This window comes from Lissotriton helveticus, chromosome 1_1 (genome assembly GCF_964261635.1).
Source record: "Lissotriton helveticus chromosome 1_1, aLisHel1.1, whole genome shotgun sequence".
NCBI classification, from domain to species: domain Eukaryota; kingdom Metazoa; phylum Chordata; class Amphibia; order Caudata; family Salamandridae; genus Lissotriton; species Lissotriton helveticus.
Genome location: NC_136057.1, coordinates 1732708940 through 1732722397, shown reverse-complemented (window position 1 = coordinate 1732722397; position 13458 = coordinate 1732708940). Strand labels below are relative to the sequence as shown.

Below are 13458 nucleotides of genomic sequence, written 5' to 3'. Positions count from 1 at the left end.
GTTCGCTAGTGAATCCAGAAAGATCTTCAAGCTGCAAAACTACACGACAGGTAAGAAAACTATTCGTTTTGCAGCGTGAATCTTTCTGGATTCACTATGCTGTGCATAGATTTTGTAGCGGTTTCTCATCTCTGTGGCGGCTGGGTGGAAGATGAGCGTTGGGTGTTGAATATGTGCTGTAGCACCTTCTGTCCCACTTGAGCTTCCTTGTTCATTTGTATGTCCACACAGTAGTGCTTCGTGAACGTGTGCACCGAAGCCCATGTTGCCGCCAGGCATATGTCCTCTATGGGTGTGTTAGCCAGGAAGGCTATTGTAGCGCCCTTCTTCCTGGTGGAGTGGGCACGTGTCCCCTCAGCCAGTTCCTGTCCTGCACGTTTGTGGCAGAGTTGAATTGTCTGTGCGATCCACCGTGCCATGGTCTTTTTGGTTACTGCTTTGCCCATGAAGCTGTTTGCGAATGACACAAAAAACTGTTTTGTTTTCCTGTGTCCCTTTGTCCTTTCAATGTAGTGCATGACTGCCCTTCTGGCGTCCAGGGTGTGCAGAGCTCGCTCTGCGCTGGTTGTAGGTTTTTGGAAAAAACTCGGTATCTGTATAGACTGGTTCATGTGAAATTTGGATACCACCTTCGGCATGAAGTGTGGGTCAGTCCTCATCACAACTCTATCGTTGTGTATTTGTATGTATGGTTCTTGTAGCGTCAGCGCTTGAAGCTCGCTTACTCTGCGTAAGGACGTTATTGCAACCAGGAAGGCTGTTTTCATAGTTAGCATCTTTAGGGAGGCTTTGTGAAGTGGTTTAAAGGGCTCTCTCATGAGTTCCGTTAGGACTGTGTTCAAGTTCCATGCAGGTGGCGGCACCCGCTTGGGTGGTGCGATCCTTTTCGCTCCTTCTAGGAATCTCTTCACCACTTGTGATGTGAAGAAACTCCTGCAAGTTTCTCCCCTTGTGTAGGCGACTATCGCTGCCAAGTGGACTCTTAAAGAGGATGAGCTAAGGTTCTTCTCCAGCAAGTGCGTCTGGTACCTTAGCACTGTGGAGTCCCTCTTCATTCGATTGTGTAGTCTTTCCTGTCTGCACCATATTGTGAATCTTTTCCATTTCGCAACGTAGCACTTTCGAGTGCTGGGCCTTCGTGCCTCCCTAAGTACTCCCAGGGTGCTTTCTCGTAGTCTCAAATGTGCGAACTCTATGTCCTCAGGAGCCACGCCACTAGGCTCATGCTCTCTGGCTCTGGATGTAGCACCTCTCCGTTCTGCATGGAGAGTAGGTCTTTCCTCCTGCTGAATCTGTGGGGTGCACACTGTGTCATCTCCATGATCTGCGAGTACCATGTCTGCCTCGCCCACTGTGGTGCAACCAGTATCAGTGACATGTTGCTCGCTCTGCACTTGCTCAGCACTCTGTGCATCAGTGGTATCGGGGGAAAGGCGTAAGCAAATGTCCTTGACCAATCTATCCATAGGGCATTCCCCAGTGACCCCTCTTGGGGCTGCCTGGATGCGAAGTTTTGGCATTTTGCATTTTGGCGTGTGGCAAACAGGTCCACCGATGGTGTCCCCCACCTGTCGAACAGGCACCTTGTCTCCTGAGCATTGAGCTCCCACTCGTGGGATGCAGATGTCTGCCTGCTGAGCCAATCGGCTTGTATGTTGTCCTTCCCTGGTAGGTGTATGGCTAGCAGGTCTATCTTGAGAGGGATGGCCCATCTCTATATCTCCTGCGCCAGCGTTGAAAGCGGTGCTGACTGTGTGCCCCCCTGCTTGTTGATGTAGAACATCGCAGTGGTGTTGTCTGTTTGTATCAATACCTTGTGTTTGTACAGTCTTGTTTGAAAGGCTTTCAGTGCAAAGAAGATAGTCTTCAGTTCTAGGTAATTGATGTGCTTTGCCGCATCTGTTGTCGTCCACAGTCCCCTCACCTTGAGCTCCTCCGTGTGAGCGCCCCATCCCTTCAGGGATGCGTCTGTGGTGATGGTCACTGTTGGCGTTGGGGGCGTTAGAGGCTTTCCCCTTGTTATGTTCTCCATGGTCCACCATGCCATCTCCTTCTGCACTGCGTGCGTGCGTTACAACCACTAGATCCTCCCAACCGCCTGTGGCTTGTGACCATTGCTCTTGCAGCCATTCCTGAATGGGTCTCATGTGGAGTCGTACATTTGGTACGAGGTGGATGCATGATGCCATCATGCCCATGATCTTGCTCGCAGTCCTCACTGTCAGAGCTTGTCCCTTCCGGTAGAGGCGAGTTTCCCTCACCAGCGCCCTCGCCCTCTTCTCGCTGGGGAACACCTTGCCCTGTAAGGTGTTGATCTGTGCTCCCAGGAAGATTTTTACCTGTTCCGGCTCCATTGATGATTTCTTCCAATGGATGGAGAACCCCAGGTTTATGAGCGTGCTCGTCACTGTATGTGCGTGCTGCTTGCATTTCTGGTATGAGTTTGCTTTCACCAGCCAGTCGTCCAGATAAGGGTATACGTGTATACCTTGCCTTCGTAGGTGCGCTGCGACTGCTGCGAGGCACTTTGTGAAAACTCTTGGTGCTGATTTTAGTCCGAAGGCCAGTGTCGTGAACTGGTAGTGGCTTTCTCCAATGGTGAACCTGAGCATGTGTTTGTGCTTTCTGTTCATTGGGATGTGCAGGTAGGCGTCTTTGGGGTCTATTGTGACCATGAAGTCCCCGGTCTGCAACTGTGGGAGCACCTCTTGCAGGGAGGTCATTTTGAATTTTTGCGTTCTTATGAATTTGTTCAGGAACCGTAAGTCTAGAATGGGCCTCATTGTCTCGTCTACCTTTGGTACCAGGAAGTACGTGGAGTATATTCCTGTGTTTCTTTCCTTGAAGGGTACCCGTTCTATGGCCTGTTTCCGCAGGAGTTCCTTCGCCTCCTCCTGAAGACACTCCAGCTGCTTGCCTGCTAGTGGCTTTCTTTTTGGTTTTCTGCTTGTTGGTCTCCCCTCCAATTCTATGCCGTATCCGAATTGGATAATGTTGAGGATCCATTTGTCTGATGTGATTTCTCTCCACTCTCGGAGGTAAAATCTTAATCTTCCTCCCACTGGTGTCATGTGGTCGTAGGTGTCTAGTTTGTCTTGACCCATCTGTACGTGCTGCCCCCTGGGACCTTTTTTGAGGGCGGGCACACGGAGTTTTTTTAAGTCACTTAGAGGTGGGCTGCTGCCCTCCTCTCCTATTTTGTCCCCGTCCATTTCTCCCTCGAAAGGACTGGCCTCTTTGTTGGTACTGCCAGGACTGCTTCTGCTGACCATGCTGAGCTTGCGGGTCTGACTGGTGCGTTTGCTGGACAGCCTGGTGTGATGTACCTGGCTGGTTTCCGCCTCTCCCGCCGGGCCTCCGTGACGGGGTGCCCCTCTTGTTCCCTCTGAACTGCAATGCTCCCATGGATCTTGCTGTTTCGTTATCTTTTTTCAGTTGGCTGAGCGTTTCATCAACTGTTGTCCCGAAAAGCGTGCTGCCGTTGAACGGTGTGTTCAGGATGCTGTGTTGCACCTCCGGTTTGAAACCTGAAATCCTGAGCCAGGCGTGCCTCCTTTCCGTGACACCCATCATCATGAGCCTGCTGGCTGTGTCTGCCCCATCCAGGGCCGTCTTAAGGCAAGAATTAGCTGCGTTCTTTCCCTCTTCAACCAGCCTTCTGCCTGGCATCCGGGGGCAGGTCCTTCACCAACTGCCCCAGCCCCTCCATGATCTGGTACATGTGCCTGTTTATCAGGGCGTTGGAATTAGCCATACGCCAGTGGGTCGCGGCATTCCGTTCGATCCTTCTGCCCACCAGATCCATCCTTTTGCTCTCCTTATCCGGTGGCGGGCCCGAGGTAGTGGGTACGTTAGCCCTCCTCCTTGCTGTGGCCATGATAATGGAGTCTGCGGAGACCGTGCCCTGAATGTAGGCCGGGTCCTTTGCGACATGTTTGTACTTTTTCTCAGTTCTGGGAGTTACTGCTTTGCATGTTGCGGGCTCCCTGAATGCTTCCTTCCCCTGAGCCAAGACGCTTTCGAGCATTGGAAGGAATTGGCTCCTCGTTTGTGTTGGGAGCAATGTTTCTAGAAGGAAGTCTGCTTTCTGCTTCTCTTCGTCGAGCTTGAGCTTGAAAGCTGCTGCGGCAGATTGTATCACCGAGTTGTAGGCCCCGATGTCGTCCGGCGGCGAGGGCCTCGAGGGGTAAGTGTCGACCACCTCCTCCGGGCTGTCGGTGTCGACATCGATGTAATCTACCTCCTGAAGGTCCGAGGGTGCCGACTCTGTGTCTGTCCTGCCATCCTCTTCCTCCCCATAGTCGTAACTATCGTAGGGATTCTCGTACTCCTCCTGGTCGTCGATCACCTCGACGTCCTGGTCTTGTTCCTCGGTGACTTCGGCGATCTCCTCTTCCTCCTCGACCGCCTCCATCACCGGTGGCTTGGTCTTTGCGTCGAAATCTTTCTTCCGCTGCATGATGTTCTCCATTTCTGCCTCGAGGCGCCTTCTTTTCTTCTCCATCTCGGCCGCGTGTTCCGCGTCGGATGGGTCGGCCGCTCTCTTCGGCGGATGGCTCGTCGCCGTGCCTCTCGGAGTCGAAGTTTGACGTCGAACCGGATTTTGGGTCTCTGGTCGTCGTCAGTTTTGGGTCTTTCTCCCTCGGCGTCGATCGATCCTTTTCGGGGACGATTTTCGACGTTTTCTGCTGATCAGCAGCTCTCGGCGCCGGGGACTCCTTCTTGGAGGATCCGCTGGGCCTGGGAGTATTCGCGGACGCCGCCTTTTTTGGCGTCGGCGCTTTCGGGGTCTTGCCCTCGATTTTTCTAGACTCAGAGTCTCTCGGGTTCTTGGGGGCCGAAGAGTCTCCTACCTTGTCAGAAGTCTTCGTGTAATCGGTCTCTACGACCGTGTAGCTGTCGTCTTCGGCGGCAGCGTTGTCTTCTTCCTCGGAGGACATCCCCAGCTCGTAGAGTGACGGAGTCGGGGCCTTCCCCTGCAGGGCGGCGTGTGCTACCCTCTGCCTCTCTCTCACACGAAGGGTCTTCGGGGTGAAGGCGGAACAGGCGTTGCAGTCTCCGCTTTCGTGGTCCACCGGTAGGCAAAGGTTGCATACCGGGTGCTGGTCCTTCTGCGCGTACTTGTGGTGGCAGTTACGGCAGAACTTGAACGGCGTGTTGTCCATCATAGAGCGTCCAGGGCCTCTCTGGTCGCGTGTTCGTCGACGGTCGTCGAAGATCTCGATGGAAAACGCCTTATCCTTGCTGGTTTCTCGTCGATGAAGTCCCCTGGAGTCTTCAGATGACCTTTCCTCGTATTTTCTGTATTTTCTTTCTTCTTTCTCCAAAAATGTCTGGAGCCCAAACGGGAACGATCCAGACCCGACCGCGGAAAAAAAGAATCTGAAGATGGCGCCCAAGAATGGGAGCTTCCGCAGGAAGCATGCCGACGTCACCGGAAATACACCCAAGGGGGTGTGACGCCGACGCCCACCTGGGCTAAGAAAAGGAAAAAAAGAAAAAAAACAAAAAACAAAGAAAAGACTACGAATCCGGACCCAACCACAAGACCGCGGAATAATGCACAGCATAGTGAATCCAGAAAGATTCACGCTGCAAAACTTGTGCTTTAGGCGTAAATGTTTTTGGGGGGAAAGAAAAAAAAAAAAAAAGAAAAAAAATTGGTTGAGCTCAATGCTCCAGGGCCTTGTCAGGAGCCGGAAAAAAGAACTGAAGCAACTGCCACCTATTCAGCATGACCGGATACTGGTGTACCAGGGATCTTAAAGGCACAGCTTCTATTTGAAATGACAGCTACTTTGTCCTGCTTTCCTTCATCCCTATGCTCTATCAAAAAAGGGTTTGAATTGCCCAGACCTCTTTTTTAAGTACAAGATGAAGAATGCGGCCATTGTAGCCTAGTCCTATAGGCGGTTTAATATTTGTCTTTAAGTGACACTGCAGGCCTTCTTGAAGAAAGGTGTACATCTACACGCAAGAAGATATAGTGTGAGAAAGTGCTGCGGAGTCCCAGCACGTGGACAGGACTATTCAGTGTTGACTAATGGGAATACCCTACAAGAGAATCTTCTACGATTGTGTTTTTGGGTTCCTGGGCAGTGAGAGGATGTCTTAGTTGCAAGAGGTGAAAGAACCTGTATTCTGCCAATTCATATTCCATTTTTTTAATTGGATTCCTGCATTCCCAAACATCACCCAATTTAGAGATCCCAATAAGGTTCCATTGCTGAAAGCCCCTCCAACTTCCAATTTCACTCAGGAGAGCACCGCCCCATAGGGGAGTCTCATTAGTAAATACATTAACCGACAATCGTATTTATTTGCCATGCTTCAAGCCTTCACTACTGAGTTTGCAGACAATTCTGGTATCTCTTCATTCTGCAAAAAGCTGAAGGGTATCCTTCAGGCAACAGTGTGTGTCTGTCCAACAAGATCATCTCCTCCCTGTGGGGAATTTGAATTCCATAGGGCAAATACACCTTTCAGCCCAAAGTCCCAGAAGAAATTGGCACCCAATAAGAGATTTCACACACAGCAGATCTGGGTGATGTGACCATCTTAAACATGGCTGCTCTGACTAGAAGGGGCAATGGCAGTATTCTCCAGTGTTTTATATCCTTGTAATAATAGTAGAAGCCTAGAGGACTAAAGATCAGCAGACAGTGATGGGATACAATCTGCCCCAGTCAGGGAGTACAAGTATATCCCCTAGTTTGTTATATACCAAATACTTCTCAAAAAGCTTTAAAAAATATGCTGTTCATGGAGGTTTCCAATTGCGCTATACATAGGAATATATCGTCAGTGTATAATTGTATTCTCTGGTCCCATGATCATCCCATTTTAAGCCTCTTACAAAATCATCCTCCTGGATCCAGCAGGCTAGTTGTTCGAGCCCAAGGGCAAATATCATGGGGGGGATAAATCTGCATCCCCGACAGGCACATCGCTCTAGCAGCTCGAAAGGTTTAGACCAAGTATTGTTCACTTTCACCATAGGATTTTGATACAGCAGCCCAACCCACTTTATACAGGCTGGCACAAATCTCAATCTGATTAGTACAGCCAACATAAACGGCCACAGGAGCCTGTCAAAAACTTGTGTGCTCAAGGGAGTGTACTACTGCTGCCTCCTGGACCATTTTGGTACATTCCATACATCAGCACAGAGGTCTTAAATAGAGTCTGGTATTTAAACAGGTCAGGATATACCAGGCTGTTAACCACCCTCACCATCCTTGTGGACAGGACCTTTGCTAGAACTTTAGTTTCAATGTTTAGCAGTGAGATGGGCTATTATGAATCACATTTTTCAAGTAGTTTTTCTTCTTTCTACATTACTATTGTGACTAGCCGCATGACGAATGAAACTAGCCCTCTGCCCTGGATACTTGCAACATTTTGAGAAAGTGCGGAGATAATTTTCATGCCACACTGGCTGAGCAGCATGGAAGAGAAAAACAATGAACATCAATGGGGAGGACGCATTATACTAAACAGATTACAACATCCCTTTATATAATTCTACTGGTAGGCCATTATGACCTGGTGCTTTATCAAATAACTCTTATTGCCTCACCAATCGAATCAGACATGTGTACGTTTCGCCGTAAAGGGTTCCACCTTGGACTGTTAATTTTTTGATCTATACAGTGATTGGCAGTTCAGTGAAGACTTCGGCAATGTACATTTTCTTGGATCCCTCCCTGTAGGAAACTGGTTCTATATATACTACACCAAAATGAGGTATAGTGTGTATAGAGTCCAGGTGACCCCAGAGGGAGGCAGAGGTTAAAGTTAGATAGAACCTTACTCTCCATGTGTGGTATAGTGGTTGAGCAGTAAGGTAGCATCAGAGGACAGTGTTAAGCATTTAATGTACACGCTCAGTCAGCAAATTCACACACTCAAGATCTGAACTCTAGACCAATTGTTTTTGTATGAAAATATATAATGTTTGTTTTTAGAACCATGCAAGCCTGGTACAGGTAAGCATAAAATACTTTTCAGTAATAAGTTGCTGAATGTAGAACAGTTTGAAAATGCAATAGAACTTGTACTTTGTTTGATTTACAGGGCCTGCAGCAGGTTGCAACACTTAGCAAATACAGTACTTTGGAATGAATAGGCTTTCAGTAAATTACAGGTAAGTTACTTTTTACGTTACTTTACTAACTAAGTGCTGGATACCTATATTCAGCACTGGGACATTCTCTGTAAACAGTTAAGTAATTAAGTTTTGACTATTTGTGCGATTCTTAAAGAATATTTTCAGATTTCAACTTCTGGGGTTAGACTCAGGGGTCCCCCAGGGTCTGTGATGCACTTTTGTTGCACCCTCAACAAACTAGGGCGTCCAGGTGCAGAGTGTTGAGGCCCAATGGTGGAAGAGGTGTGGCGCAGCGGCCAGGGTGCCCGACTATGGGGTTAACAGTTCGTTCCCCGGCGGCAGGTTGGCCCAGCACCATGTGACTCTGGGAAATAGCTCGCTTAATCTTCCTGAGGGGCCCCCAGCGCCCAGAAACCACTTCGGAGGTAGCTGTGCGCTTTACAAATACTGGTATTTAATTTCATTTATATAAATGTTATCCAATGGGGGATACGGGGCCTCTGGTTGGTGGCTGCTGGCAAGCAGGTAACTGGGTTGTGGGAGCAAAGCCCCTAGGGTTGAGGTCAGGGCAAATGGGGAAACAAAGTAGCACAAAAGGTGCACCCTCGGAGGCACTGGGGCGGCCGGGTGAAAAGTGCTGTTTCGACGTCAGGCGCCCTGTTTTCTATGGAAAACCTCCAGTTTGCAAAAGCACTGCAGGAAGGGGGACAAGGATTTCTGGGGGCGACCACCACTTGGTGAGGTATGTTGGGAAGTTAAAGGTTGGTTCGGCACCGTCGATTTGGGCACAAAAGGCCATGGGGCGTTAGGTGCAGGGGTGCCTTTTGGGGTCGGATCTTCTTACCAGCTCCTGGTCGCGGTTAGGGGGGCCTTCTGGATTTAGACTGGAAGCTTGAGGCAGGTCAGGGGTCGCCGAATCTGGGTCAGGATCGCCGGGGTGACGACCTTGTGGTGTTTTTCCACTCTAGTTCGGGCTGGGTTTGGCGGGTGCAGAATCGGGGTCTCTGGCTGCTGCCAGAGGTTGCAGTTGAACAAATCCGGTGTTCACGGGAGAAGCAGTCTTTGGACGTGAAGGCAGGCAGGTCCTGCGGTGTTTCTGAGGTTGCTGGCTGGAGGACACATCGTGATTTCGCAGGAGCAGGTTCGAAGGGAGACAGGCCGGTAGGGCAGGGCCAAGTCACTGGGCGCCTTCCTCTTGTTAGCTGGCTCCACAGCTGTTCGGTCCTTCTTTTCAGGCTGGGTCTGAGGGAGCAAGGTTCAGGGTGCCCCCTAGATACTAGATTTAGGGGCGTCACAGGTAGGTAAGGGCAGGGACCAATGGGTCCCTTCCCTGGGGTGGATACACCCCCTATTGTGCCACTCTCGAAGGGGGGGGGGGCAAGAGCCTGTCCCTGCTAGGCTAGGTCACCCCAGCCTCAAGATGGTGGGGACTCAGTTGTGCTTCACCTCGCCTCCCCCAACTGAGGGGTGGAGGTGGCAGAGGTGGGCACACCACTTTCCCTCACTTGTTTTTCCCACTGGCTCTGCCGCCCAAAGTGGGGGGTAGAACCAATGGGTACCAGTTGCTGAAAGCAGCAAATGGTCTGGTGAGGCTCACAAAGGTGGCATGCCTCTGAAGCTTCCCCTTCGTGAACCCTGCCCATCCTGGGGGAGGAGGCTTGGCACCTCGTCCCAGGATGTGCATGGTTTCATGCCGCCGAGAGCAGCAGGCTCTCGACCCAGGCGTCCAGAAACAGGTCTGTTGGTGGCAGCCTAAGCACCCACTCAGGCAGGTCACTAGGAGTTGGTCGAGTTTCGGGGGCATCGCTAAGATGCGCTCTGTTGTGCATTTTACATTAATCGCACACTGGCATCGGTGTGGGTTTAATGTGCTGAGAAATTTGATATCAAACTTCCCAGTTTTCAGTGTAGCCATTATGGTGTTCTGGAGTTCGTAATGACAAACTCCCAGCACCATATACTCTTCTTGGCAGCAGTGCACTTGGTGTCATTCACCATTAAAATGGAGACTCAAATGTAAAAATATCGGCTTTAAGCTCATCAGACTCTAGCTGCTTCTTTGACTTGGCCACAGTGATCAGTTAGATAGCCTTGCCCTTTATCACAACATTGAAGGCTTCCCACAATGTTACTGCAGACACACAGTTTACATTTACAACTCAACGTTCAGGGATCAGATCTGAAAACAGCGGAACTGTGAATAGCTTGTAAAATGCTAAAGCAGAGAACTTTGCTACAAAAGTCAATTTGGCTGTTTAAGAGCCTAGCGCAGTTTCTCTCTGCCTATGCTGCCTATTGGCCTACGGTTTCATTGTATCCTTTAAAAAAGCAGTACATTTCAGATCCTGCTGCTTTTCAATGCCATTTGAAAGAATAACCTTTTAGCAAAATGAAAATAGCTTTTGTAAATTGTTCTAAGACCCACCATACATGCTGAGCTATCCAGTGTTGAAAAATTCCATGACTAAAAACTAATGTTACACATGCTCATGGTTTTCCCACTAAAACATATACACTTTCACAATTTCAATGTGCGATTAACTTGTAGGTGCTCACCTGCTGGCAGTCAAAGGAAAAGTTATCAACCAGCTGACTGGAAGAAAGCAGAGAATCCTGTAGGGAGGATTGCAGGATTCTGGAAGAGTTGCCAAGTCCTCCATTATTCTGGGAATACTGCATTCCTTTAATGGGTCCTATGGCAGGAATCCAGATGATGGGTCAACAAAAGGAGAAAGATGTGAAAGGAAAAAATAAATAACTATAAAAAACGAACACACTTGCAAAGCGATCTATGAATGTATGACTATATTGCATTTTGACAAAGAGGTTCAGCCAAATAGACACTAGTACTTATGTGACCCCCCCCCCCTGTTTAATCCTAAATTGTGTGCCAAATATATACCAGTCTAATCTCATCTTCCATCTAACACCTCCCTCATCCCTACCCTGTTGTCATGTCCTTCATTTATGCAGGTAATTGTGTCTTGTTTGAACAACCAAATGAAAACAGCTATTACAAATATTTTAAAGGTCTTTCACATTAACAGAAGCAAATCTAAAGGTCAGGCTGAGTCATTTCGACTTTCAATAGAAGAAAAAAACTGTTGCTTTTGACGATCTGCAAAAAGCTTGGAGAATGAACCAGCCCACATTAAAGATTCAATGGTCGCAGTATATGAAAAAAAAAACACATGAAGTAAGCAACTGTCTACATGCATACAGGTTGGAAATCCGAGAATGCCACAACACACAAGCAAATGAGGAAAGAATTCAAATTTGACCACCCACAGCAGCATAAGGAGGAAAATGAAGCACTAAAAATGAAAGACCCTTTATTGGGCAGGCATGAGGTTCTTGCCTTTAGCTCCACCCTCAAGGAAGCAGAGGGTTTTGTGGACTCTGGCAAGGCAAATTAACTATTCCAATTCCAGTCCCATGTTATTAGGGGAACTGAATGCAGCCTTTCCCAAATAATCCAAGATGCTAACTTACAATTATAACTTCAGAGCCATGAAACAGTTTAGGGAAAGGTAAATATTCTAGTTTTGATTATGGATGGCCTAGAAGTGCGGCCCAAAGCAAAAAATTAATTTATAAAAAAAAAAAACTTAAAACCCCATTATTGGGGGCTGCACCCCTAGCCAGTCAAGACAACATATTGTGTACCACTGCAGGAATTGTACACTTTTACATTCTGACAGTATCATCTTTGTCCCTGCCCTAAACCTATGCCAGTTATACAGCCTGAAAACGTTCAAACTCACTCACCGGGTAGGTTGCTTGTCGGCAAGAGGCCCTGCAGATTCAGGTAAGGATTCTGTGGGAACTTAAAGTCTTTGGGTGGCTCACCAAGTAGAGATGCCTACAAAAAAGAGGACTGTCAGTTTTGCAGTGAAAAAAGCCCAAGTACTTTCAGCACATTCAATATTTAAGTTTCCTATCAGTTTAGGTACTAGGACTCCTTCTGGTTGAAGATTTGCTATATTTATTAAAGCAAAGCCACTATGGAGAATCTTTTCATGCAACTTTTCAAAGTTGTATCTTTTCTTAAGCATCTACCCTTCACCCAAAACACTGCTGTTTTGTATTTCAATAGATTCAAAAAATAAATTAAAAAAAGCCTTTCCATAATGGATTTTAGGCTCCAAGGATTATGAACCACGCATAGATATGCGAGAGAGGAAAAAAAAAAAAAGAAATACAGCAGCATACCTACTTCAGGAGTCAGAAGAAAATGTTACTTACCCAGTAAGCACCTGTTCTTGGCACGTAGAGCTGTAGATTCACATTATTTGCATACTCCTGCCTTCTAGTGTTGGGTCCAGATGTTTGCACTTTGTTCTCTTCGAAGAAGTCTTTACGGTCGCCAGTTAGGTGGCTTCTCCTTTCGGTGACAGTGCTCATGGGCATCGACTCCATTGTTAGATTGTTATGCGGGACTGGGGCCTGGAACAACATGGGGCCGACTCCCGGGCCTAGAGCCACTTTCAGGACCGCTCCAGCAAATTTTTCGGGACCACGGCATGGCAGTGGGAGCACCCCAGGCAGAAGAGATACTCATGGTGCGGGTCGGTCAGCGACATCGTGCGCGGATAGGCTTCGCAAAGCTTGAAACCGGGCATCCCTATGCACCAGAGATACAGTGTACTCACAAATGATAACAAAAAATGACTTAGTCAACAAGTGACGGAGTACCGCTCTCTCCGGATCTGCGCTTGCTGGCGCAGAAAAAGAAAGAACGGACGTCAGCGCGCGTGGGCGCGTCTAAGTAGCTCCAGTGATGTCATCTCTGCGAATAAGACGCCAACGATGCACGCGGAGCCGTACGAGGATGCCTATCGACGTGCAGGGGTACTGCTGACGAAAGCTTTCCGGATCCAGTCGGACGCCTAGTGATATTATACGGTAAGGAATCTATCACGATTGTGTCTCTTTCAGATCAGATGGTCTACTCCTGGAAGGTGTTCTGCTAGGAGATATATTTTGTGTTAAATCACCCAATTTCAAATGCTTTGCGCAAGTCTCGACAGCTAGTGTGCCCCTCCCTGTTTTTGTAAGTAATACATTGCTGTCATGTTGTCTGTGCAGATTAAGAGTCTTGCCTAGAAGTTGGGTGAGAAAAGCTTTGAGTGCTACAAACAGTGCTAGCAGTTTTAAATAGTTGATGTGGAGACGTTTGTGACTGACCACAACCCTTGTACCGTGTGATGTTGAAGAGGAGTGCCCCAACCAGTTAAGAGATGAGTCCGCTGTCAATACAATCTGTGGAATCAGGTCTGTGAAGGGTCGTCCTCCAGAGTACGCATGTGAAGCCTTGCATGAGGTACAATTGCAATACAGGATGCCAT

General features: G+C 48.4%; 1 protein-coding gene across 8 annotated transcripts in view; it reads right to left on the bottom strand.

The window, feature by feature from the left end:
* The window catches only part of RAVER1 (ribonucleoprotein, PTB binding 1), a 317338-nt gene that overhangs the window by 226078 nt on the left and 77802 nt on the right, over window positions 1-13458 (bottom strand). For all 8 annotated transcript variants that reach the window (XR_013610968.1, XR_013610969.1, XM_078689186.1 and 5 more), the window contains 2 exons: window positions 11879-11972; window positions 10667-10803 (listed from right to left, as the gene is read on the bottom strand). Coding sequence is in view for 6 of the 8 variants with exons in the window: in XM_078689186.1 (XP_078545312.1) it covers window positions 10667-10803; window positions 11879-11972 (231 nt within the window). In the remaining 2 variants the exon portion in view is untranslated. The remainder of the gene's footprint in view (window positions 1-10666; window positions 10804-11878; window positions 11973-13458) is intronic.